The sequence below is a fragment of the Drosophila serrata genome, unplaced genomic scaffold (assembly GCF_035046125.1).
Source record: "Drosophila serrata isolate PLE 108 unplaced genomic scaffold, ASM3504612v1 contig_264, whole genome shotgun sequence".
Classification (NCBI taxonomy): Eukaryota; Metazoa; Arthropoda; class Insecta; order Diptera; family Drosophilidae; genus Drosophila; species Drosophila serrata.
In genome coordinates this window covers 394355-421896 of record NW_028257162.1, presented here as the reverse complement: position 1 = coordinate 421896, position 27542 = coordinate 394355, and the positions used below count along the sequence as shown (strand labels likewise).

Here is a 27542-nt window from a genome sequence, read left to right as displayed (position 1 = left end):
AACGATTGTTAAGCTTAAACAAATTCAGTTCTTAATCCAACTCAAAACAATAAAGATTATTTTTTAATGAAAAAATAACCAATAATCTTTAACTTATGCATGTATGCATGTATATCTGATAAGCTTGAAACTTTGCATACTTCTCAAGGACCGATGACAATGCAATAATTTGATAAAAAATTTTCATTATCCTGATTAGGATCGTCAGGATTGATAAATTCTTTTATAGATCCTCCGTAAAGGAGTAAGAGAGACAGAGCAAGCGCGCTGAATAAGTTAGGAAAACAAAAAAAAAATACGAAAATATGTGATAGCTTCCAAAATTAAAAAAAAACACTCATTTATAGGTACCCACACTAAAAAATAGAAAATAAATAATAGTTAAAACAAAAATATAAAAAACACGCTTTTATAAATAACCGAACTAAAACGAAAATAATTTATAATTACAAACAAAATTATTAAATTTAGAGCAATAGTATAGTATAGTAGGATTTTTCTATATTTTCATAATTCTCTCCTTACAGATAGTTGCCCTTAGAATAATTGTAACATTGATTATAGATGCACCCCACGCTTTTAACTCTGAATTTAGTGATCTTATTTATAACTAGCTGTACCCTGCCACGTTTCTCTGTGGCATATTGTAGTTAAGAGGGCACTTCTGAATACATCAAGGTTCCGGCAAAATCATCTTCCTGGCATAAGGTGAAGAAGGCAGTCAGAGTTGTAGCTGGCGGATTCAGGACTCTTTCTTGCACATTTCTTTCTGTGAAATAGACACGTTGACCATTCTCCAAATGGACTGCCAAGTGAACTAATGCTGGATAGCGTTCATGAATGGGGAACGAACAAATTCTCCATGCAGCCTCGTTGCTGCTTATGTATCTTCCAGCCTGGTATTGAGATATTTCATCGACAACTCGTACTGCATTGCTGTCACCATTTTCTGCCTGAACACCAAAATTTGCCATATCGCTGCCTTTATTCACGTACTTGCAGATATATTTAATCGATTTCACGGAATTGCAATATTCTACGTTGATGTGCGCTTTGTATGATTTTGACAATAGTGGTGAGTATGGAACCACCCAACGATTGTCTACCTCAATATCACCAATTCTCATGTTTAAATTTGCCGAAGTCCCTCCATCTTCAGTTGACCGTCTCCTATACAGAGGATATCCATCGTCCCCTGTTACGGTGTTGGCTGTAAATGCTCGAGGATATCGCTTGAAACACTTCCCGTCTACCATGCATGGTGAACATGGGTTAAGGGTACCACATGGGCCATGGATCATGTTCTTGATGACAACTTCATGCAAATCCGTATCAACCTCGGCCCGTGGAATCTCAGCGCATATAACATCGTCGATTTCGTCTGGAGTAATTTTATCATACAGCCAAATCAGAATGTGCGCATGCGGCAATCCTCTCTTCTGCCATTCTACTGAATACATCCAGCGCCGCACAGATCCAAAAACTCCATGTTTCACAATAAAATCCATCAGTGACTTGAGCTTTTGTCTGAAAACACGGGCTGTGATGTCATGCCTATCCCTATACGATTGTCCAGGAAATAACAGCTGTACTACATCGTCCCAAGCTGGATTGCATGTGAAGGTGATAAATAAGTCTGGACGGCCGTAGCAACGAACATATGCCTGGGCATCTTGAGCATATTCATGCATGTGGCGTTGACTACCTATGTATGAGGATGGCAAAATCGTGAGCTTTCCAACGTTGGTTGTATTACGGTCATTCATCACAGAACATCAGCGGAAGTAATGACGGCGGCAAAGACGGTGACAGCGATGGAGTGACAAGCAGCCTATATAAACGATTGTTAAGCTTAAACAAATTCAGTTCTTAATCCAACTCAAAACAATAAAGATTATTTTTTAATGAAAAAATAACCAATAATCTTTAACTTATGCATGTATGCATGTATATCTGATAAGCTTGAAACTTTGCATACTTCTCAAGGACCGATGACAATGCAATAATTTGATAAAAAAATTTCATTATCCTGATTAGGATCGTCAGGATTGATAAATTCTTTTATAGATCCTCCGTAAAGGAGTAAGAGAGACAGAGCAAGCGCGCTGAATAAGTTAGGAAAACAAAAAAAAAATACGAAAATATGTGATAGCTTCCAAAATTAAAAAAAAACACTCATTTATAGGTACCCACACTAAAAAATAGAAAATAAATAATAGTTAAAACAAAAATATAAAAAACACGCTTTTATAAATAACCGAACTAAAACGAAAATAATTTATAATTACAAACAAAATTATTAAATTTAGAGCAATAGTATAGTATAGTAGGATTTTTCTATATTTTCATAATTCTCTCCTTACAGATAGTTGCCCTTAGAATAATTGTAACATTGATTATAGATGCACCCCACGCTTTTAACTCTGAATTTAGTGATCTTATTTATAACTAGCTGTACCCTGCCACGTTTCTCTGTGGCATATTGTAGTTAAAAGGGGCACTTCTGAATACATCAAGGTTCCGGCAAAATCATCTTCCTGGCATAAGGTGAAGAAGGCAGTCAGAGTTGTAGCTGGCGGATTCAGGACTCTTTCTTGCACATTTCTTTCTGTGAAATAGACACGTTGACCATTCTCCAAATGGACTGCCAAGTGAACTAATGCTGGATAGCGTTCATGAATGGGGAACGAACAAATTCTCCATGCAGCCTCGTTGCTGCTTATGTATCTTCCAGCCTGGTATTGAGATATTTCATCGACAACTCGTACTGCATTGCTGTCACCATTTTCTGCCTGAACACCAAAATTTGCCATATCGCTGCCTTTATTCACGTACTTGCAGATATATTTAATCGATTTCACGGAATTGCAATATTCTACGTTGATGTGCGCTTTGTATGATTTTGACAATAGTGGTGAGTATGGAACCACCCAACGATTGTCTACCTCAATATCACCAATTCTCATGTTTAAATTTGCCGAAGTCCCTCCATCTTCAGTTGACCGTCTCCTATACAGAGGATATCCATCGTCCCCTGTTACGGTGTTGGCTGTAAATGCTCGAGGATATCGCTTGAAACACTTCCCGTCTACCATGCATGGTGAACATGGGTTAAGGGTACCACATGGGCCATGGATCATGTTCTTGATGACAACTTCATGCAAATCCGTATCAACCTCGGCCCGTGGAATCTCAGCGCATATAACATCGTCGATTTCGTCTGGAGTAATTTTATCATACAGCCAAATCAGAATGTGCGCATGCGGCAATCCTCTCTTCTGCCATTCTACTGAATACATCCAGCGCCGCACAGATCCAAAAACTCCATGTTTCACAATAAAATCCATCAGTGACTTGAGCTTTTGTCTGAAAACACGGGCTGTGATGTCATGCCTATCCCTATACGATTGTCCAGGAAATAACAGCTGTACTACATCGTCCCAAGCTGGATTGCATGTGAAGGTGATAAATAAGTCTGGACGGCCGTAGCAACGAACATATGCCTGGGCATCTTGAGCATATTCATGCATGTGGCGTTGACTACCTATGCATGAGGATTGCAAAATCGTGAGCTTTCCAACGTTGGTTGTATTACGGTCATTCATCACAGCATCCCGCAAATGGATATATTCCTCTGACCGAAGTTTCTTCTGATTCAATCGGAGGAACAGCAAACGTTGTTTAAATTTTTGCATGCATATCGACAATGTACTGATGAAACAACTGACGACATTTCAATATATGATTGCAATCGGTCCTCCGAACCATTAACCTGTATGAGTAAAAGTTCATCGCGCAGCCGCGTCTCTCGGATGGAGGCCCGTTCTTCGTCAGTCATATTTGTAATCTTACGTCTTTTTACTTCTGTATTGCGAATACGGCGACCCAATCTCGACTTCTTTGCTGGCATGACTTCGTTTCTTACTGAACCTGAACAAAAAAATAAAATTTTAATCTCCAATTTCTTCTTTCAATATGTTTTGAATGTTTGACAGGAAATGCTTTGATTCAGCTGGCTGCCTGTAGAGGGCGAAGCAGTAGGGGCACGGGGAAACGCTAAAAAAATTGATATATTCGCAACCGCAGATAAGCTATCAACATCAAAAGTAGGCAATAACCGAGCTGGAACCTCAACGCAAGTTGTGTAAAAATTTGGGCTTAAACGGTTCAGAACTTTTCAAGTCTATGAAGGATGTAGACACGAACAGAGCATTTTTATATATATAGATAGATTATATACTATTGCTTTGAATTTGATCATTTTGTTTGTAATTATAAATTAGTTCGGTTATTTATAAAAGCGTGTTTTTTTTTTAGTTTTTTTTTAACTATTATTTATTTCTTATATTTTCTGAATAATTTGCCACTTCGGAATCGCTTACAATGTCTATGTCTGTATTTATATCTTCTTTGACTACGGCTGGAGTGTTCAGTATCGAGGGTATTGTAATATCCAGTAAGTTCTTTGTTTTAATGCTATTTAGATTATTTTTTAATCTATGTAAAAATATTTATACATATGAAGAATGGTGAGAGTTTAGTTTTTCTCTGTTGTCGTGTATCAATGATCGTGCTTTATTAAAACAGGCAACTAATATCATTGCGTGCTTACATATAGTCACGTTCGTAATGTTTCTATTTTGCGTTAAGCATTTATAAGACTTGTCAAATTTTGATTTGATTTCAACTAACTCGGCATTCAGTATACGATAAGAATTTAATTAGTAATGTAAATTGAATTGAATTGCTTTTAGATAGCTCGAATGCAAAAACATATATATGTATAATTTTTGTTTCTTTTTATTTTAAGCAATCTTTGTTGCTTTTTTATATTATAAAAATGTTCTTAAATTTTATCCAGGTCATTTGGCTGTCTTTGATAGCATTTCTTAATGCATTTACTTTGATACTTATACATTTTGTACAGTAAATGCATCAGAATTTTTTCAAATATTATTATCATTAGTATTGCTATTAATTTTAAATCTGAATTTTGGAATTCGACTTTAATTATAATACCGGTCGAGTCTACATTTGTTAGATCTAACATGTTGACAAAGTTTCTGATTATTTCTGCTGATTTACTTTTTTTTTTTTGTCTCTATAGACATATATAACTTTTGAAAAATTTCAATATTTTTTCGAATGGCTTTTCGGGCCAAACAACTTGTCGGTCGACTCAATTTTCGTCGGGCATTACAATATTTTACAATTTTAAATATATTAATAATATTAATTTTAATGCTTAACCCTTGGTGTGTTCCAGCGTTGGCACAAGCGGCGGTCTGCCCCTCTTACTTCTTTTTGTTTCAGCGTTGGTAAAAGCGGCGGTCTGCCTCTCGTACTAGGTTTTACTTGTTGATGGCCACTGGCATGTGCCCAGGCAATGTGGGCTGTATAGCGGTCCCTCGCAGTCTGCTGGACATAGTTGTTGTCTTTTTGGAATTGGTTTTGGCTGGACACAAGATATTTGAGTTCGTCGTGCAACTTGGCCGCAGTTTCCCATGGTAGTGGGTTAATGGTTTTATATAAGAGCCTTACGATCTCAGACTTCCCTTGTTTAATTTAATCTTTAATGCCACTGCGTCTTTTGCGTTGCAAAGTATCATGAGGGCTCATGCCCCCTGTACTCACTTAGTTATTTTTCCATCCGTCGTTCGCCATTATTTCATTTCGGTTTGCTCCATATGCTCCAGATATTAATTGATTATTCATTTATTTGATGATTTACGGTACGTGGCACTTGCCACGGTCGCCATGTAATATTGTGCATAAAAAAATGATTTAATAGACATGCACGTCAGTGCAGTATTAATTTTGAATTGTGAATATTATATTGTTCTAGCATAAGTTGGTTCTTGGCCTAAGTACATATATTCTTATGTATAAAGCCGCATAGCTGCGCTGCCGGTTACGGTTAGGCGTAAGCCTTAATAGAGTTCCTCCAATTACGCAACCTGAAGATCCTTACCATTCAACATTCGAAGTGACTATCGATATGGGTAATATCATAGGAATTAAACCTAATCGAAAAGTTGACAAAGTTCGCTGTTTTCCAAAAACTTCAATATCCGGATGTAATTGGGCCAATCTGTGCCCTCTCATGTGCTCTGACATGGTAACCGCCGTAGACATTTCTTACAATGCTATGAACTCTTTCTTTACGTTAAGTGTTCCGGTAACCTATCCGTTGGTTTCTAATAAACCATCTTGGTTTAACAAAGAGCTGACACGCCAAAAATATGTAAAGTCTAGAATTTATCATAAATATTATATAAACTCACCAGTTCCCCAATTTTCTCTCTAGTTATCTAAGTGCTCGGTCTAACTTTACCATGCTTAACGCTCAGTGTTATAAAAATTATTTAACTCGTAAAGTTTAGTTTTCGCAGGACACAACACACTTTTGTAACAGTTTTTGTTAACGTAAACCAATTTATATTTTTCCTGACTTACATTTGTTAAATATAAATATTATCCCGAAGCAATGCATATTCGTTTCCTAACACTTACTTGCATTTATGCAAATATATATATAAAGAGCGCGAGTCAGTCGTAAATAAACTCTCAAGCAGATTAGATCTCTTAATCATCTTCTTGAGCGGGTAACGATTTCCCTTTAACAGGTTATGGACCCAGACCCTCCCTAGCACCGCCTTCGTCGAATTCTTGGATCAACTAGCGAGTGTCGGAATCGAATTCAATGAGGAGCTAGGAACAGTCATTTTGCTCTCCAGCCCCCCAAGAGATTACGAAAGTATTGTTGTTGCTAGGAAAAGCATGACAATTTACCGGCATTCGAGAATATGTGCATAAGGTTGAAGGAAGGAGGAGAAAGAAGAGACGGCGAGAACACGACGAGCGAGCAGGCGGGGTTGTCAAGCAACGGCCGAGAAAAGGTAAAGGAACGGTACAGTGCTATAAATGTGGTGAATTAGGCCATTTAGAAATGAACTGACAGTAGAGAGCAAGGAGAAAGCAAAAGCTTCTCTCTTAGGCGAGCTGAACAGCGTTTCTCTTGGTCAAGAAACTTGGTCTCTTGACAGCGGCGCGACCAGCCATATGTGCTGAAACAAAAACAAATTTACGATTTTCAAGAGCACATCGAAACGATCGGACGCGCAGACAACGGCCTGCTAAGAGCGGAAGGAAAGGAAAGGAAATTAACCTGCGAATCGGAATGTAAGAGCTGAAGCTAAACAACGTTCTGTGTGTGCCAAAATTAACGGAGATGCCCGGATAATTGTAAACAGAGAGACAATTTGTATTTGTTTACTGAATCACAGAACAAATGTTATGTTGCACATATGTAAGTCCGAAGCTTTCTTATGGCATAAAAGGATTGGTCATCTGAACTACGCATGTCTCATGGAAATTACCAAGCAACAAATGGGGAGCGGTCTAAAAAAAAAAGTGAATTTTTCCAGCAGATCTCCGTGCAATACCTGCATGGTGAGGCCTATCCCACCTCAGGCGGAAAATCGATCAGAGGAGTGAGAGAGACCATTTAGAACAATTTCGATTTTTTATGGACGTTGATGCACTACGGTCAGTACATTCAAGTGGCCCGTATGACACCAGGCAAGTGCCTGTTTGGGTTAGGTGTTAGTAGGCGCAATGGAAAATATAGGACAGAATACGAGGAAATTGACTACCGGTGTACTGCCAGGTTGTTTGCTTGCATGTTTACCAAGTGTGTTAGTATTAAAGATTTTAATGTGGGAAGACTATCTACGTTAGAGATTAGTGTGTACAAATCATTATAATTTGCATATAACACTCTAAAAGGTTCATGCAGCTCGAAGGAGGTTCTACAGTGGCACAGCAGTAATGGGATATAGGATCTAGTAGTTCGACATTGTACGTGGAAATTGAGCTGACTTAACAAGTCAGCACTTTCCACATCACCATGGATAAGGTTAAAAATAAAGGTTATACCTATCATCGTTCTACGATTGGCTAAGGACTGTAAGTTTATTAATAGGAGTCTACTAGAGTAGGAAGGTAATCTTTGGTTTGCATCCCAATTTAAACCACATAGAGCGAAAAGTAAAAAGTTTTTTTGAACCGACTCGATGCGTTTACTATGGACGCCGAACTAAGGGCTCCAAGCATCCATATTCTAAGATAGGACGAACTAAGGAAGTATATAAGGATTTAGTAACATAGGGGTCATTGCATTCCTTCGACCACCGTTTAATAACTCCAAGCACACCCCTGGCTCTATTCACCATAGACGAAATATGATCAATAATGTCAAGTTTTGGGACCAAGCGGACGCTCAAATCATAAACTGAATTAATTCTTTCCAAAGAGCAACAGTTCAGCGTTTAAGTAGCAAGCATAGCAACGACACGAGAGAGTGTCATTAGCTTGCATTTCGAGCCATTTAAGTTTAATAAGTTTACACGGCACCAAGTTTGAATATTATTGAGATCTGTTTGTAAATCCGACTGGAAGGCGACGTCAATGTATTGCACGCAAAGCTTGACGTCATCCGCGTACATAAGCACTCTGGAGTTAGTTAAGACTTTAGTCAGGTCATTTATAAATAATGTAAACAATAAGGATCCCAAATGGCTTCCTTGCGGGACGCCAGATGTAAGCCTTAGAACATTAGATAAATTATTCTTAAAGAGGACCTTTTGCGTCCTGCCATTCAGATAACTTGAGATCCAATTAAGAAGATCACTTGGAAAACCCATTAAATCGAGTTTTCTTACGAGGAGAGAATGGTTAATGGAGTCAAATGCTTTACTGAAATCAGTATAGATACATCTGCGTGAAAATTATTATGGAAGCCCTTTATAATATAGGAAGAGAGCTCCAAAAGATTTGTTGTTGTTGATCTTCGCGTAATAAAACCATGTTGACATGGAGAAATAACTGATCTACAAAGGTGCTGTAAGTGAGGGGTAATAATGTTTTCAAATAGTTTAGGGATGGCCGACAACTTAGAGATTCCTCTATAATTGCTGGCATCCACTTTGCTACCTTTTTTGTGGAGAGGAATAATAAACGATTTAAATGAAAGAGAGGAAGGATTTGTTTGTTTGTTTGCTTACGTTTAGTGTTAACAAAATTATAAAACTGTTTTGGGTTCTGTGAGAACTGGGCCCTACAACGAGTTAAATAGTTTTTATAGCACTGCGCGTTCAGCACGGTAAAGTTTGACCGAGCTGATAAATAAGATGAAAGGGCAGATTGAGAACCGGTGAATTTAAATTTAGCATACAGTCAGATTTTTTATTTTTAAGTCAGCTCAACGCTTGGCGGATAGTATAACGGAACATAGTAAAAAATTAATTCATGGCATTCATGTCAGTGCACATGTATAGATCGAACCAATTGAACTCGTTTATAAAATTATTCAGCCGTTCAATGTTTGTCTTGCGAAAACATAGAACTTTTTTGGCTGGACGGTCGGATATATTCTTTAAGTCAGACCCAATATCAAGAGTCACATCAAAAGTAGGATGATACGGATCTTCGGGCTGCGTCAGAGGCGCCACCCTGGCTAACTGACTCTCGCAGGATCAGAGACGAAACAAAGATCGAGCAAACGCTGTAAGGAATTTCGCTCATGGTTGACTTGAGACAGCGAAATGTCGAACAAGACAGCGATAAAGTAATTTTGTGTATAAATTAGGAGAGTATTGGTGGAATTGTTTGAGCAGCAAATAGCACCAGGGCTATTACCAACTACCAACTGGTCTCTATCCAAAAGTCTACTGGAAACCATCTGAATAGAGGAAAGATGGTTCCAATAAGTTGGAAGTTCCGACAATGGAGGTATGTAGGAACAGGTAATAAAAATGGAGCTACCATTGATAGATAGCTTCACACAAAAGAATTCAACATCGAAGGTTAATAATTCTGAAGTGAGTGAGGAGTCCACCGTTATAAGAAACGGTTAAAAAAAAGGTTAAGAAGGCCTTCAAGACTGATACGAAGCCAGACACTGTTGACCGTACAAGGTTCTACAGAAGGAAGCACTTTTGGAGCAGCTGCTGCTATTACGCAGATACCATCCTGATCTCCCTCAACAATATATATAGCTTGTCTCCATTGGATTGGGATATATCCAATGGAAGACCTCTCGGATTGTCTTCCTGCCTAAAGAAGGAGAGAGCAGTCACGCTAGTCCCAAGGACTACAGGCCAATAAGCCTCACCTCTTTTCTACTCAAGAAGCTAGACTGCTAGACCTTTCCATCAGAAACGATGTGGGGGACCAGCATGCCTCAGCCAAAGTGAAATCAGTGGAGACGGCACTATATTCGTTAGTAGCTACCATTGAGAGAGCCCTGCACAATAAAGAATATGCACTTGGAGTTTTTGTTGACATATCTGGGGCATTGAAAAACGTAAGCACAGACGCTAGAATGGACCCCCTAGGAAAAAACAACACGCACCCCGCCATCAACTTTTGGATAGGAAATCTACTAAGTTGTAGGCGGGTACAATCAGGTTGGGGCACCGCTTTCATTGTGAAAGGAGAGCACAGAGACCAGCCGCAAGGTGGAGTCTTTGGAATCGAGACCAAGTTCTACATGCGGGACGTGGAGGCAACACACAGATTGTGCGCTGCAGGGTGGAAAACGCATTCAGGAAGGTCTCGGACGACAGAGATGCGGAACGCCCTACGAGGTCTAAACAATCGGGAGGCGGAACTAGGATGAGCTGAAGCGGCAGGTGGTTAAAAATCTGACCGAGGTGCTGAGCTATGACGACGAGGAAGGCTGCCCGGAGTGCGGATCTGGAATCGTTGAGGACACGCGCCGCGTAGGCTTCGAGTGCCGCCGATTCGACGAGGAGAGCGCTCTTCTGGAGGAGGTAGCAGGAGCGGAAATCGGGCTGGGCACGCTGCTGCCACTTATGCTGTAGTCCTCAGGATGGTCGAAATGAGAGTCCTTGACCCGTCATGTAGTTGTAAATATTATTATTATTATTGTATATTTTCCTGTAGTGTCGCAATACCATAAACTTGAGTGCATCACTACAACATACTTTGCCGGGTTAATGGATATATTTCAACGACAGTCCCAATTCTTAAACCTCTTAAGGGAGAAGACCACCCTGTTTTTCAAAAAATTCATTTTGACTTAGTTATTAGGAATACACCTTTTTATTTATTAGTACATCAAAGTACATATGTTAAGGGGTTACATACAGTTGGAATTTAAAAAAAATCGATTTTTTTAAATTTTATTTTCTTAATGTAAATATATTTAAGAATATACACAGAAAGTTTCATTTAGTTCCGGTTAATATTTCATGAGTTATAAGTGAATTTGAAAAGGCACTCTTCAGAGTGTTCTATGAAAAGTGCCCCTATGTATATGTGCATTCCAAACTTTAAAGGTGTTTTTCTCAAAATGGTGTTTTCAAAGTCGGTGACCAACATTGCTCGAAAACGGCTAGCCCGATTAGTCTCAAGTTTTAACACGACCTTTTTAAATATATTTTTTATAAATTAATCGAAGATTTTTCCTTTCCGATAAATATTTTATTTCTTATAAACAATTTAAGGCGAAAATTTCAGCGAAAAATTGATTTTTTTTTTTGCGAAACTGGCATTTTGTCAAAAAAAATTACTTTGCTTATTCCATCGATTAATTTATAGATTTGACATTACTTTGATGAAATCTGTGTGGTTTTTTAATTTCGGATGATCCAGTTCCGATATATAGTCGTCACCGCAAAACGCCTTTTTTAAGAGGTGCTCCAGGAGAGCAGGTGTAACTATTTCCCAAATAAATATTTTTACTAGTTCTAACTCTTAAAATACAGTTAAAGGATACTATAATATGTGTATAAATTTTTGGATCAATAATTTAATAAGTTTCTTCACAAAATACTCTGAAAAATTCACTTTTTTTTGGCCCTCTAACTGTATGTAACCCCTTAAACTAAAGAAATACTAATTGAAAAAAAATATTTTCACGAACGGCGGAGATATAGCCAGTCAAAAAACGATTTTTTTTTAGGGAATGGTGTACATGCTGCACACCACATTTGTGATCTAAAATTCAAAAATAAAAATTTTTATAAACTATATAAGTATGGCTTTAGCATGACTTAGCCGTTTTGGGATAAAATTTTTTTGAGCAAATGAGAGCACTTTAAAAAAAAAAATTTTTTTTTGACGAAAATTTTGTTTTAAAAATTTATAACTTTAAAACAAAAAATCATATCGAAAAAATCCTACGTCATGCTATTGAGGGCATTATAGAGAAGCTGTGTAAAAATTTTAAAGAGAATCGGTTTTGCGGTTTTTGAGAAATCATGTACACCGTTTGAAAAAACGTAGTTTTGAGAAAAACGGAAAAGAAGATAAAGAAAGTACTCTAAGGTATACCGGCAGCGCTCATTTCTAATGACTGTAGAATCTGAGATTTTTTTAATGACCGATGTCTTAAAATGACCGTAAGAATATCGGCATCAAGACTAAGTAAAAAAAAATTAATTTTTAAACAATGTCAGGGTGGTCTACCCCCTTAAGGTAAAACTGAAGCATAGCAGTGGCGTCATAAATACCGTTGGATCTAGAGAAATTCGCAGTATCGTCAGCAAAGTGGCCAGCATTGGATTCTGTTCCTGTCGGATGGGCTCCGAAATATCGCTTAGCTTGCAAAGTAGCTCTGCATGCCACTCCCTATCAAATGCCTGCTATATGTCTAGATAGGCAGCCACCACGTATTGCTTTCAGTGAAACCCCTAGATTATAAACTCAACCACATGGTCAACTGCTCAGGGGTGTCGTGCCTGAGTCTGAACACAAATTGAAAGTTGGGAAGAGCGTTCTTTGCCTTCGGGGACTGACACAATTTTCTAAAAAAGTGTTTAAAGCTCGCAATCGATTTCTAGACAAAAATATCAATGCAGGATGGGGTGGCCCTAGAATTGGATTGGAAGCAAGTAAGTCTTCCCGTTGCTAGAAGTTTTGTTGAAAAATTGGTTATAGCATATTGTAGAGCTCTTACTCTACCGTCGGCTCTGTAGCTACCCCACAGTCTAAGTATTGCGTTGAAGTCTGAATGGAGTTGATCAAACTAATAAAGGAGGAAGATATGCCGCACCGATCAATAACTCTTCTATGCTAGTTGAGACCATGACGCTAGTTGAAATTTAAAATTTCTGACAAAATAAGTAATATTAAATTTCTGGGGTGGTCAGCTTTCAGGCATACGAAACCTTCAAGAGTAAAGTTGATAAAAAAACGATTAAAATAATGTTAATGTTATGCTGTAGGGAAAAAAAGGAGCTCATTCATATTTGTGGCCAGGCCGCGGGCATTCCAGAATCTAATGCGGAGGTCATTAGACATAATGGGCTCTATAACTAGGAACTTTCAGAGAGGATCCGTTTGGAAACTGGTTCATATTCAGGGTTAGAGTTGCCACTGTGAGTGATGGCTGAGCGACCACCTTCTGAAAATACTTAACAAGTCAAGAGGGGAGGCCGAATGTGGAACAGAAGAAGAGGAATGAGCACGAACTCTAGATCTGTATCTCGCACTCTTGCCATTGCCAGGAAGTTTAGGGAACTCCGTATTATAGTAAGTTGCACTCCGATTAAAACTTGAGGAGTCCATTAGAATTGGCTTACGACGAGAGCGGCAAGTTTAATCGCAGAGCGAAGATTGTTCAGTTTTCGGAAATAAACAAGACAAGCTCGATCAAAGGCCGCGTGATTACCCTCTGAGTTTACACAAACAAGGTCATTGACAGTCTTCGCCAAGCACAGAATAGAGCCAGTTGAATGTTCAAGTGAACAACGTCCACAAACATTCTTTAGACAATCATTTTGGTGTTGTCAAAGTCAAAACATACTGCCACAGAGACCTGTTTTTCCAGGGTAATTCAATTGTCACTTCCATTCGTCCAACTAAAGAGACCTTCAAAACGTCCTTGTTGTAGGAAGCATGAGCCAGACTTACATACCATATATGTTGGTTGGGTTTGGGCAATAATAATTCTATTGGAGTTAACCCGAGGAGGAAGCCTTGATTTCGGATTATACGCATTGACATCAATTAATCATATCAACAGAAATGGAGGCTACTGCATTACGTTTTAACCTCGTCTAAACAAAAATGGCGGTGGGTGTCTGAATTCTTAGCGTAAATTCGGACAGAAGGCCTTCAAGGCTTTAATATCAACGACATATGGAATTCTTATGGGGGATCAGGTATTTTATTGACTGCATCTTTCACTTCATCGACATCTACCATGTCATCATAATCAAACTGAGTATGGGAATGATAGAATCATAACATGATTCAATAATCCTTCGCGAAGCTGTTTCTTTTTTGCTATGCGGCACCAAGTTATGCAATCGTCTCCTCTTAGGCTGCACCCTCTGCCAACCAATGGAGCTCGATTTAAACGCATGATCCACTCCGTTGGATTTCCATTCAGGAAAAGGTCAAAGTCAGCATTCGGGGAGGAGTTAGTAGGAGTGGTAGGCTCTGGTGAATTCTTAGGAATAGCGGACTTCTCAGGGGAAATCACAGAGCCCATACGCTGAGGACGCTTGTAAGCTGCGGTGCGGATCTCAGCCTCAACGTCTTTAGAGGGAGTCAGAGTGGACGACCGAGAATTATCAACAGAGAGAATCCAACAATTCCTGGATTTGCTTCACAGACTCCTCATACGTTAAGAGGCGAGGCTTCGGGAGAGATGCCTCCTCTTTGCTTTGGGTGGCGTCTGCAACGAATTCGCCACCCTTTAGTTAAAATAATAGTAATACAAATACGTCGTTTATATGCCGTATTTATTTTACTTATTTGACTCTCGTCGGAGCTGTATACAATGTAGTTTCACTAAATAGATACACATTTTTTTTTTTTGGTAAAAAGACAAATTTTGAAAAACTTTTTTCAAAAAGAAAGTTTGGACACTTTTCCGCCGAATGGTTTCGGTATTGCAGACGCGGCAATAGAGTGCCGCAAGAGAAAAGCAGTAGAGAAAAAATGAGGCTATAGCAACAGCGGATCAACGGTGACATGCTTCGGAACTGTAATACATTTTGGTGAGCGGTTTCCACTTTTCTTTAATTCTGGTTCCAAGTGCTTGTTGGTGAAGGAAACAATTAGCGAAAAGCTAGCCGGCAAATAATGCCAGAATTTTGAAGTTTTAAGAGGTATAGGCGACAATGTTGTCAGAAACAATATGCAAATTCGGTCCACCGTACGAATTTCTGAACTTAACTTCCAATAATTATATCAGTTAGAAGATCAATAGATAATTGGATAAGATATTTTTCAACTGGTTTTGGAGTTATGTTAGAATGAAAAATATTTTATATTAACAGAATTCAAACGGTATTATCGGTAATTGATGATAGCACATTAAATTTAATCGACTTTATTGATACTGATATAACAAAACTAAATGATATATTGGTCAAATAGTCCATGTTCTTTATTGATCTTACTAGTAGGCGAGTACCTTTAATGGAAATCCGCTTGATAGATGGAATAGCAAATAGTAAGCTATAAAATTCATCAAATCTTAGAAGCAATTTTAAGAAGACCTAGCACAAGGGGTAAGATTATCGAGAATTGAATGCAAAAAAAGTGTAAGATAGGTATCCCTTGCTATTAATCTCAGACCAAATTGATGGCCTCTGAGGCGGAAAATGTAGCTTTTATCAGGTGCCCATTTACACCGATTCCATTCAAAGAGCCGCATTTGTGACCCCGGAGGGTCAATACGAATTTTCACCAAAGCCGTTTGAACTGAAGAACGCGTCATCTATTTTTCAACGTCCATAGTCCGAGCCCTTAGGAATTTAGGCATTACCTATGCAGTGGTTTACATAGATGATGTGTTAATTGTGTCAAAGCTATAGAGAAAGATAGAGAGAAGGCTAAGGTAATATTGATAAAGCAAGAGTTGATTAAATTCGAATTGTTAAACATACGATTGGCGATCATGTGCTCTTGAAAAGCGAGGCACCAAACAAAATTAGATTCAAAATTTAAGGGACCTTTTGTTATTGCAGAACTGATTTATGGTAATCGTCATTTGTAGAAATCACTAACTACTAAGCGAATCCATAAGTATGCACATGATAGTGTATGCAGTCTACCTGATAAGCGAGAGATTTTTGAATTGTTAGAAGAACTTGACGACCGCAAAAATCGGATATCCAAATGATCGAGCTTATGCAGAATGGAGCGTTGTACTCCAATTTATATCCTGCTAAACTGACATATGATGACAGATGATGACGATTAAGCTTGAGCAGAAAAGAGCTTGTGCACTAACTATGAAATTGAATGGAATTCTATTAATGTCAGATAAAATGTAGAGCTAATCCCGCCAAACTGACATTTGAATACACAGGAAGTATATGAGAATTTGTTTTGAAAAATTAAGTTACAGATCAAAAGTATAGCGAACAAGAAAGGGAGCTAACTTCGGCACGCCGAAGTTTATATACCCTTGCAGATAGAACTTCGTATACTAGGAATCAATACAATATAAATGATTTATATTAACGTTAAAAAAACAAAGTAATACCTGCCTTCATTTCATTCAGCTATTCATATTATATTTACAGTTTTACATTCACAGATTTGCATTTTTCCTCTATATTTAACGATCGTTTCTATGGGAGTTATATGATATAGTAGTCCGTTGTTCATAAAATTTTACACAAAACTGTAGAATATTATAAAATGGCTATATCTTAAATTTGATCAAGTTCTGTTAAAAACTGGAAAATGTTATTTTTTGGTAAAAATTTTCCGATCATTCCTATGGCAGCTATATGATATAGTCGTTCGATCCGGCCCGTTCCGACATATGTACGAGTGAGAGTATATAGAAGGCTAACTACAAAGTTTCATTCAGATAGTTTCAAAACTGAGAGACTAGTTTGCGTAGAAACGGACAGACGGACATGGCTAAATTGACTCGGCTGTCGATGCTGATCAAGAATATATATACTTTATATGGTCGGAGGTGCCTCCTTCACTGCGTTGCAAACTTCTGACTGAAACTATAATACTCTGCAAGGGTATAAAAAGCGATGTATTCGAAGATCATGAGCAATGAAGTTCAAAAAAGTTTATGCTAAATAAGTAACGCGAAGTCATGTTTTAGTCAGGAAGACCCTTTTGGAGATTATTTTGTGATTATTAGGTGATTTTCAAAAGGATTTATCTTTACCCCCAGAAAAATAAAAAAAATGTTTCTGCTTTTAGTTTATTAGGAACAGAAAATTTTTACAAAGTTAAAGATAGAATAGCTTATCCAAAAGCGTGTCAGCTATATCCCGTTGAATACTTTGTCCAATTAAATAAGCCAATTTGTGAGCGTACTGAAAATAAATAAATAATTGTTTTAAATAAAACAGATTACCAATAGAGTAAACTCATAATAATATAAATACATAAATATAAATATAATATAAAAAAAGTAATTAACAATGACCGATGATCCTGGGGTTTCACCTCCTACATTTATATACAGTCGGTCACAAAAGAATTCGTTGCAATGTACCTCATGAACATATACTTTTTTTTTAATGATTAAACATATTAATAACTAGCTGTACCCTGTCACGTTTCTCTGTGGCATATTGTAGATAAGAGGGCACTTCTGAATACATCAAGGTTATGGCAAAAGCATCTTCCTGGTATAAGGTGAAGAAGGCAGTCACAGTTGTCGTAGGCGGATTCAGGACTCTTTCTTGCACATTTAGTTCTCTCTGATCTTGTAGGCGTTGGAAACGCTCAGAGCTTGATTCCCTAGTGCGAGATTGAATATTTCTGATATTTTGCTCTTCAAGCCGCTGCAAACGCTGAGTACTTGACTCTCGCGCATGCACATGTGAGGTTCTTAGATTTTGTTCAGTAAGGCGCTGCGAACGCTCAAGACTGAACTCTCGCGCGCGTACCTGAGAGGTTCTCAAATTTTGTTGAGCTAGACGCTGTAAACGCTCAAGACTCGATTCTCGCGCGCGTGCTTGAGAGGTTCTCAAATTTTGTTCAGCGAGCCGTTGCGAACGCTCGGTACTCGACTCTCTAGCACGCGATTGTGCCACATATTGTCTATGAATTGAAAGACGATTTTCAGCTTCTGATGAAGATTCTTCATTTCGACGTATTTTTGATGCCCTGGCCTGGGAACTATTTCTAGAAAGTTGATATCTTGATCTTTTAGGCATTTCAAAATGACAAAAGAAAAAATGCCTTTGAACTAAATACATTTATTTTTTTATAGCTTCTCTGTAAACAATATTTGATGTTGTTTTATTTTGTGGCAGCAAAATAAATTGATTTTCAGGGGCTCCGACTCGCGATAGACCAACATACAGTTGACCATGAGTAAAACATTTATTTCGCAGATCGATCCATACTAATTCGAAGGTTTTGCCTTGTGACTTGTTAATTGTTAATGCGAAAGATGTTTTTACCGGAAATTGAAGCCGTTTAAATGGGATTGTCATATCATTTTGGATCATCGGTATCCTCGGTATATGAGCTAGTTGACCACCTGCTGGGCAATTTTTGTAGCGGTGGTATTTTAATTTCTTTTTTTAATAAAAAAACGCTTATTGTGACATGACTGTAATAGTTAGAGATATGCTGCCGCTGATTTTTTGTAGATAATGGTGTGTTCTAAAAAAATTTAGTATATCATTTTGTTCTATCATCAATAGTTTTCGCAGCGCACGCGATGTAAGGTAGTTATCGAAATTTTAGTAAGGATGCCTATTTTTTTTTTTTAAATGAAATATAGCCTATGTCACTCAGGAATGATGTAGCTTTCCAACAGTGAAAGAATTTTTCAAATCTGCCAAGTACTTTCGGAGCCTATTCAATTCATACAAACAAACAAACAAAAAATCAAACCTTTCCTCTTTATATATATGTATAGATTGTATTTATTATTTAGAGTTAAACAGTATATAAATATTAAGAACATAACAAAATGTTAAAAAAATAGCTTTATTGTTTCTTAAAGGAAACTCAAATTTCAACTACAAAATGTTACATAACATTATATTACATATAATTAAGTTTAATTATTTCTTAGAAAATATCCGATGTTCCCGGAATTTTAACCTAAGATGGGCTCAAAGGTTTTAAATAGGATTAACGTCTGCGCTTTGTGGCGGCGTTTAAGGGGTTACATACAGTTAGAGGGCCTAAAAAAAGTGAATTTTTCAGAGTGTTTTCTGAAGAATCTTTTTAACTTATTGATCCCTTTATACACTTATTATAGTATCTTTTAACTGTATTTTAAGAGTTAAAACTAGTAAAAATATGTATGTGGAGAAGAGTTACACCTGTTATCCGGGAGCTCCTCTTAAAAAAGACGTTTTGCGGTGACCACTATATACCGGAACTGGATCATCAGAAATTAAAAAACCAAACAGATTTCATCAAAGTAATGTCAAATCTAGAAATTAATCGAAGGAATAAGCAAAGTAATTTTTTTTGACATAATGCAAGTTTCGCAAAAAAAAAAATACATTTTTCGCCGAAATTTTCACCTTAAATTGTTTATAAGAAATAAAATATTTATCGGAAAGAAAAAATCTTCGATTAATTTCTAAAAAATATATTTAAAAAGGTCGTGTTAAAATTTGAGACTAATCGGGCTAGCCGTTTTCGAGCAATGTTGGTCACCGACTTTGAAAACGCCATTTTGAGAAAAACACGTTTAAAGTTTGGAATGCACATATACATAGGAACACTTTACATAGATCACTCTGAAATGACTTTTTCAAATTTACTTATAACTCAGGAAATATTCACCGGAACTAAACGAAACTTTCTGTGTGTATTCTTAAAAATATTTACATTAAGAAAAAAAAATAAAAAAAAAATTGATTTTTAAAAATTCTAACTGTATGTAACCCATTAAATCGGTTATATTTTTAGCAACAGCCACATCTTAACCTTCCAAGCAGTGTGTTTGAGGTCATTGCCCTGTTGGATAAAGAACACTAAAGTACATACACAATTATTTTCACCGCCAAATTTATTTTTGTTATTATATTATATCGCATAAATTTATCTATTCAAAAACTATCAGAAAACGAAAACAAAAGATTTCGGTTCATAGGACAACATTAAAAGCAATAGAAAATATGCCTATTTATTTTGGATATAGCTTAATAAACTCAATTCCAACCAAATGAAAGCCTTCATCGATACCTAAGCAAAATTTTTCAACTTTAATTAAGTGACTTGAGATTGTCACTAAAAAATATTACATTTTAATAGCATCAAACTTTAGATGAAAACAAATTATTTTTGAATACTACACAGTAGATGCATATATTCTTTTACTTATAGCCTTTTTCTATGTACATTACTACTAATCATATAGCTGCCCTAGGAACACTCGAGAAATTAATACAATTCAATATGATAACTTTTTCAGTTTTCACCACATTTTCATATAATTAAAGACATATCCATTTTGTGTTAATTTATGATATGTTATTCCATATATTATTTTATGAAAATCGGACGACTATATCAATAGCTGCATTCAAACGATCGGTAGATATAGAGGAAAATGCAAAACTGTGAATGTAAAACTGTAAATATAATACGTATAGGTGAATGAAATGAAATTGAAAGCAGGCATTACTTCATTGTTTTTTAATATATGTATATGTCGGCGGCAAGGGTATGTTATCCATGTTAACACTTTTGATAATTGACGCAGCTGCACAGCGAGTTCCGATCGGTTCGAATACCCAAGTTCCACTCCCTGACCATTTAAGCATACGCGCTCACGTCATAAACTCACTCAAGTCGAGCGTATGCAGCCATCTCTGTCTTACTCAAGACTCTTGGTATCTTACCATCGAACCTCACTCAGCAGCACAGCGTCTCTGCCTCTGCTGCCGTGCTTTCGCTCAATATCAGCTAGTAAAGCAGAAGCAGGGAATTCCCCGAATTCCCAATTTACCAGAATGCTACATTTACTAGGAATCACACTTCGACATATATATATAATTAATATTGCATTAATTCATAGTGATTAAATTTCAATCTGCAAGGGTATACAAACTTCGGAGGAGGAGGAGCCTAGTCCTGAGACTAAGGCCAGTGTAGGGTTTAGTATCTCGACTGACGTCGGAGATCGATGAAGATAAGCTGCTGATGCCAAGTTAGGTTGTCACAGCTTCGTCGAGATCCAAAAGGGCCGCTTGCACAAGCACCCCCAGAGCTTAAGGTAATAAAAGTATGGCTCAGTTGGGCACCACCTCAGATCAATGTAACGACGGCACAGAGGAGCCGCAAATACAACACCAAAGCCGCGTTAGGGCTAACAGAGCCCGCTTCAATCTTAGTATGATAGATCAGAAAGCGGCAAAAGGCAAAGTTTATCCTAGAGACGCAGCCGATAACATCATATTCCTTGCGGTGATCGCGGTATTTGAAAAGTACAAGAAGGCACACCCAGAAGCCTTCCAGTCTTCAAAGACGAAGCGCGATCGTTCACACGACGTGAGCGAGACCGCGCCGAAGAGGGGCAAAGACTACAATGCGTCTATTCGTAAAGCAGGCGAAAAAGTTTAGTGAGGTGGCCAGAGACGGTCTAGCTATGACTCTGGTTGATGAACTTAAAGACGAAAGACGCCTGGTGGCAGAAGTGGGAGGAGATAGAGGCCAAGTTAACTGATATGGTGACTGACAGGTTGGTTGCCATGCCGGTCCTATCCCCTTCCTCGACTCTTTAGAAGGGGTATGTGGGCACTGGGTGATCAGGTGCGACGATGTGTTTTTGAGAAGCTTCCTGGAGCCTAGTGTTGCTATCATAAGCATTCGGATAAGGCTAGTCCAAGCCAGGGAGATCCCGAGAAGACCCAGAGGTCGCATTTGACTACCAAAGGGGCAGTCTGATCATGCAAGGGTGTTCCAATGTCCAAAGATGAAGACGAGCCAGCCATACCTTCTGCTGATAAATCAGGGAAATCATGAAAAGGAATATAAAATCCGGCACCGCATCAGGAAGGCTAAGGTCGCATGAACTCCTTGAGGAAGTGGACGACCCCAAGAAGATGTTGGATGACATGGTCATCAACGAAAAGTCGCCTGACTCCACGCCAATCAACCACGATGCCGGAAATAGTGCAAATTAACCTGAACTGCAGCTTCGGCTAATTTGTCGATCCTTCTAGGGGAGAGGGTCTGGGTCAGTGTCTGGATACACTATACTCCAAACGAATTTGACGGGTAGGACGAGATCTTGTATAGTAGTAAGTAGTAGTTGTTGACTTGTGGCAGAGGACGGGACTGGAGTGCTAATTGCCTCAGTGTACACGGCCCACGACGACCCGGCTCCGCCAAAACCGGTAGTCGACCTTCTGTAATAAGACGAAGATAAGAAGACAGTGGGAGAAACGGCTGATTTAGCGGCAATTTATAGATAACTTCCGCAAAATAGATTCTATTTTCGTACGGATAATTTCATTTTGTAGATAAATATACCCCAAATCAAAATTAGTATTGAAATATTTTTTTCTTCCAGGGTAGGTAAATGAAAATTTTTTTTTGCTCCTGCTGCTCCATTTGCTCTATTTGAGAACTGGTCTGTTTTGCTCGATTCTGAGGAATCTTTTCCACCAATTTTCACGAATTTTTTTTATATGAGAAATATGTATAATATATACATCTTTATAAAATTAGGTATGAATCGGAGAACTATATAACTTGAATAAAGATTTATATAATCAGAAATATATTCCAACATTTTGAAAAAAAAAAAATCTTTTCTGGAACCATACATTTATTTATAATTAACTTTAAAAATTACTTTTTCAATTGAACATCTAGTCTATTAAATTTATAATTTCCGAAATTGTAGCTCTACTCGGTATCTGATGAGGTGTATTCTGAAAAGTTTTCCTCTGAGTCTTTATTTAAAGTAAGGTTGATAATATCTTTATCTATTAGCTCATCCTTTTAGGAAGGGGAAACTGAACTTTTTGATAGCATCGTTATGAATGGGTCTGATGAAATGAGAAGTGTACAAGCCAAGTCTTCCATCGTGTTTCGAGACGAATTTTTTTCAAAATTCTTAAGAATTCGATGATTTTCTCTCCATTTTAACGTCAATTTTTTGATGAAATTTTTTATTTTGACAGCTATTTTAGCACATTCACTATCTCCATAAATAGTTTTATCAATAATATTGTTGTAGATATTTGTTTCTACAGCCAAAAGTTTTTTGCCAGCATATTTTTCCATATGCCATACTGAAAAAGCATTCGTTTGAAAACTGACATTGTACCTGAAAAAATGTATTTAAAAATAATATGCGGGAATATGCGGCTCAAATTTGAAATTCTCACAGCGCAAAACGTACGTCAGTACTGAATTTTGGAACAAAACACAATCACAGGTCACACACACTAAATTTTTTTCTTCAATAACCTACCTCTTTCTTCGTATAATAGCAAAAAGTTGGATCGCGATGTGAAAAAAGAAAATTTTATGCAAATATCAGCGCGTCGTCAATATTTGCCGGAAAACGGTTGGCAGCAGCTGATGATACATATGTTGTGTTCGAACAAATGCGTATCGTTAAGTGTTTTTCTCCTATATGATATACTAGCGGCCCGTCCCGGCTTCGCACGGGCATTAAACATTACATTTAGATTTGTCAATTTTAACACATTCATAATAATAATAATAATATGACACATATTCATCCTTTATTTATTTATTTTTTTTCAATTATTGAGGTCATAACCCTAAAAGAAAATACATTTATTTTGTTAGTGCTTCTCTGTAAACAATATTTGATGTTGTTTTATTTTGTGGCAGCAAAATAATTTGATTTTCAGGGGCTCCGACTCGCGATAGACCAACATACAGTTGACCATGAGTAAAACATTTATTTCGCAGATCGATCCCTACTAATTCAAAGGTTTGGCCTTGGGACTTGTTAATTGTTAATGCGAAAGATGTTTTTACCGGAAATTGAAGCCGTTTAAATGGGATTGGCAGATCAGTTGGGATCATCGGTATCCTCGGTATATGAGCTAGTTGACCACTTGCTGGGCCAGTGAAAATAGTTGCTACTATTAAATTGTCCTTTAACTCCTTAATAAGCAGCCTCGTCCCATTACACATGCTCGGAGGGTTTAAATTTCTTAAAAGCATGATTGGGATTCCGATTTTTTACGTCAATTCATGGGGTGGCAGTCCAGAAGGGTTCAACGAATTTAAAAATTCCTGTGGATAATGGACTGCATCTTCAATATTCGTTACAGTGTCGATCGATTTGTATGTTTTTGTTTGGCTGGGGACTTTTTGAACAATCAGATTATTTATTTCATTGACAGTATCATTCTTAGGTGATACTATAGCCCGAGAACACAGCCAATGGAAGTCTCTTTCGTGCAAATTCTCGATATCAGGGTATACAGAATCTATTAAATTTTCCAAATTATGGAGTATTTGGCCTAGAGACTCATCCAGAAGAATGTCACAATGACCGCTTAAATTTGGAGTTTGAAAAATTCCTTCCCCAAGTTTTAGCAGTTGCTGTGGGAAATCGCTATCAGTGATTCCATGAAGATGAGCTCTCATATTTGTCCTTAATTTTAATGTTTCAATCGTAGTCCATATGGGAGACGATTTCAAGCATGCCTTATCTGCTCGCGTGCCTCTGTTAATAACGGGGAGTCTGTCGAAAATCTCCAGCAAATACAAAAGTAATCCCGCCCATGACTGCAGAGGAGTTCCTTAGATCCTGTAAGGTTCTGTTCACGGCCTCTATATGTGCTCTATGGCTCATCGTGCATTCGTCCCACATAATCAATGAGGCGTCTTGTAGTAATTTACCAATAGGTCCATTTTTGCGGATGGAACATGTAGATTGTTGTCCAAGATTGACGGATAGTGGAAGTTTAAAAGTAGAATGAGCAGTTTTGCCATCCTTCAAAAGAGTTGCAGCATTCATCACAGCATCCCGCAAATGGATATATTCCTCGGACCGAAGTTTCGTCTGATTCAATCGAAGAAGCCTGACAGTATATGCAGACCTGATGCATCCGGCCAATAACGACATTCGATTCGAGCTGTAATCTATAGTTGGATTATATCTGAATGCAAGACGATTGTATTGCAGGTTTTGATCTTCTGCAAGCTGTAAACGCGCTTCAGCTACCCTTGCCCTGTCGCGTTCATTATTTTGAGAGTGAATCAAATCGATTGCTGCAGAACGCGACTGTCTAACTCTTAATCGTTTTCTCTCAAGCCTATCTGCTCGTCTTTCTGCTGATTCTTCGTTGTGCATCTGCATTCCTCTCAGCTTCTCAGTCTCTCGGATGGAGGCCCGTTCTTCGTCAGTTATATTTTTAATCTTACGTCTTTTTGCTTCTGTATTGCGAGTACGACGACCCAAACTCGACTTCTTGGGTGGCATGACTTCGTTTCTTACTGAACCTGAACAAAAAAATAAAATTTGTATCTCCAATACCTTATTTCAATATGTTTTGAATGTTTGACAGGAAATGCTTTGATTCAGCTGGCTGCCTGTAGAGGGCGGTAGATGTAAGGTAGTTTTTTGATATTTTTTTAACACCTTGGATTACGTTATCGTAATTTTAGTAAGGATGCCTATTTTTTTTTTTATAATGAAATATAGCCTATGTCACTCAGGAATGATGTAGCTTTCCAACAGTGAAAGAATTTTTCAAATCTGCCAAGTACTTTCGAAGCCTATTCAATTCATACAAACAAACAAACAATCGAACCTTTCCTCTTTATATAATAGTATAGATTAATAATCGATTATAGATCGATATTGGCGCCAAAATTGAAGTTGAATTGAATTGTTCACTTAAATGTCAGCAACAGGAGAATAAGGATGTAATCCTTAAAAAAAAGGCACAAGGAAGGACCTAACAAATATACTAAGCAACGCCTTCAATAAGACATGTAGAGTGACATTCTTAATGAAGCAGTCCAAGAAACTGAGTGACCTCTGAAAGAGGGCACGAAGACCTTCAGCACAAGCTATGCGTCTAAAGAATGGACGCCATACAAAGAAGCACAAAAACAATACAAGAAAGCCGTATACGAAGCCAAGAAGGAATCCTGGAAGAGCTACTGCGAAGCGATAGATGACACAAAGGACACTGAACGACTGAGTAAGATCCTTACTAAAGAGCACACGAGCCCATCCCTTATAATAAGAAACCTGACGGCACAGCAGCACCGTCAGTTATAGAATCCTTAGAGATTCTGGTAGACAAGCACTTTTCAGAGAACGTGCGAGAAAACTCGGAAGGCGAGAGGGCACGAACCAGAAAGACACTCAAGCCCGGGCCTGCAAAACAAAGCATCAGTAGATGGCTCAAAGCCATTTATGATGCATGCATCATACTAACATACATACCGCTTTTTTGTAGGAAAGCGAAAGTAATCTTTATACCTAAACCTAGCAAAGGACTATAGACCAATCAGTTTAACCTCAGAATATAGAGAGGCTAGTACACATCCATATAAGGGACAAGGCGGAAAGTTAGCACCGATCAACAGACATGGTCTGAATGAGGTGGTGAGTCAAAACGTGTACGCCAAACCCATCCTGAGCTCCCTCAAATCGTTAGGCATTGGGAGAAGCATCAGAGAGTGGATAGGTGCTACGAGTCCGGCGATCATAGCCCAACTGGGTGGGACTCACATCGCGCGATTAGTCATGAGTCTTATCGCCCTTACTCTGGCTTATCAATATGGACCACATATTGAAGGAACCTAATTGTGGAGGAGTAAAAGCAGTAGCTTACGCCGAAGACGTAGTACTACTGGTTTTAGGACCCTATCCCGACGTCATAAGCAGCATAATGTCGAGAATATTGAATTGCTTAAACAACTGGTCGGTAGTAACTCAAGGAACTAATGCTTTTTCAAAGAGAAAAAAAATCTCAAGGTATAATATGCCAAAGATAGATGGCGTCGAACTACAACTTTCGGAGCAGGCTAAATATCTAGGAGTGATATTGGACCAAAAGCTCACATGGAACATCGAAAAAATAGCTAAAAAAGCAGGACTAGCATTCTTCTCTTATCGTAAAATGTTTGGCAAGAACTGGGGACTACACCCAAAAACAATAATGCTCTACACGGCATTAGTAAGACCAATACTGACTTACGGGGCTCTGGCACTCACCGAAGCATACAATTGAACAAAGCTAACGAAGATACAACGTTCAGCCCGTGCCGGTGCAACAGGAGCGTTACGCTCTTGCCCAGTGGCCGCTCTGAATATTATGACGATTGACCTGTTCATCAGAGATACTGCGACGCAGAGTGCGGAGAGAGTAAAAATAAGCTGTTGCTGGAGAGATCGTCGCATAGGAAATCGCACTATTCTTTATGAGGTCACATCACAAGCACTGACTATAAAATAACCGAAATGAGATTCGGTAATGGCTGCACGGCCGCTCATCCATAGAGGGAAGAGTGGACTAGAGACGGTTTCACTCTGCACCGATGGTTCTAAGATGAGTTGCGGTGTGGGGGCTGGGATTTTCGCTGAGAGCTGG

The 27542-nt window shown here is 38.1% G+C and overlaps 1 protein-coding gene across 9 annotated transcripts in view; it reads right to left on the bottom strand.

Moving 5' to 3' along the window:
- The window catches only part of AGO3 (Argonaute 3), a 241481-nt gene that overhangs the window by 39727 nt on the left and 174212 nt on the right, over window positions 1–27542 (bottom strand). For 7 of the 9 annotated variants that reach the window (XR_015271752.1, XR_015271753.1, XR_015271754.1 and 4 more), the window contains one exon: window positions 17205–17333. The exons of the other annotated variants lie outside the window; for them this stretch is intronic. Coding sequence is in view for 3 of the 7 variants with exons in the window: in XM_020957701.2 (XP_020813360.1) it covers window positions 17247–17333 (87 nt within the window). In the remaining 4 variants the exon portion in view is untranslated. Of the gene's footprint in view, window positions 1–17204; window positions 17334–27542 lie in introns of those variants that run through there. 9 annotated transcript variants of the gene reach the window in all.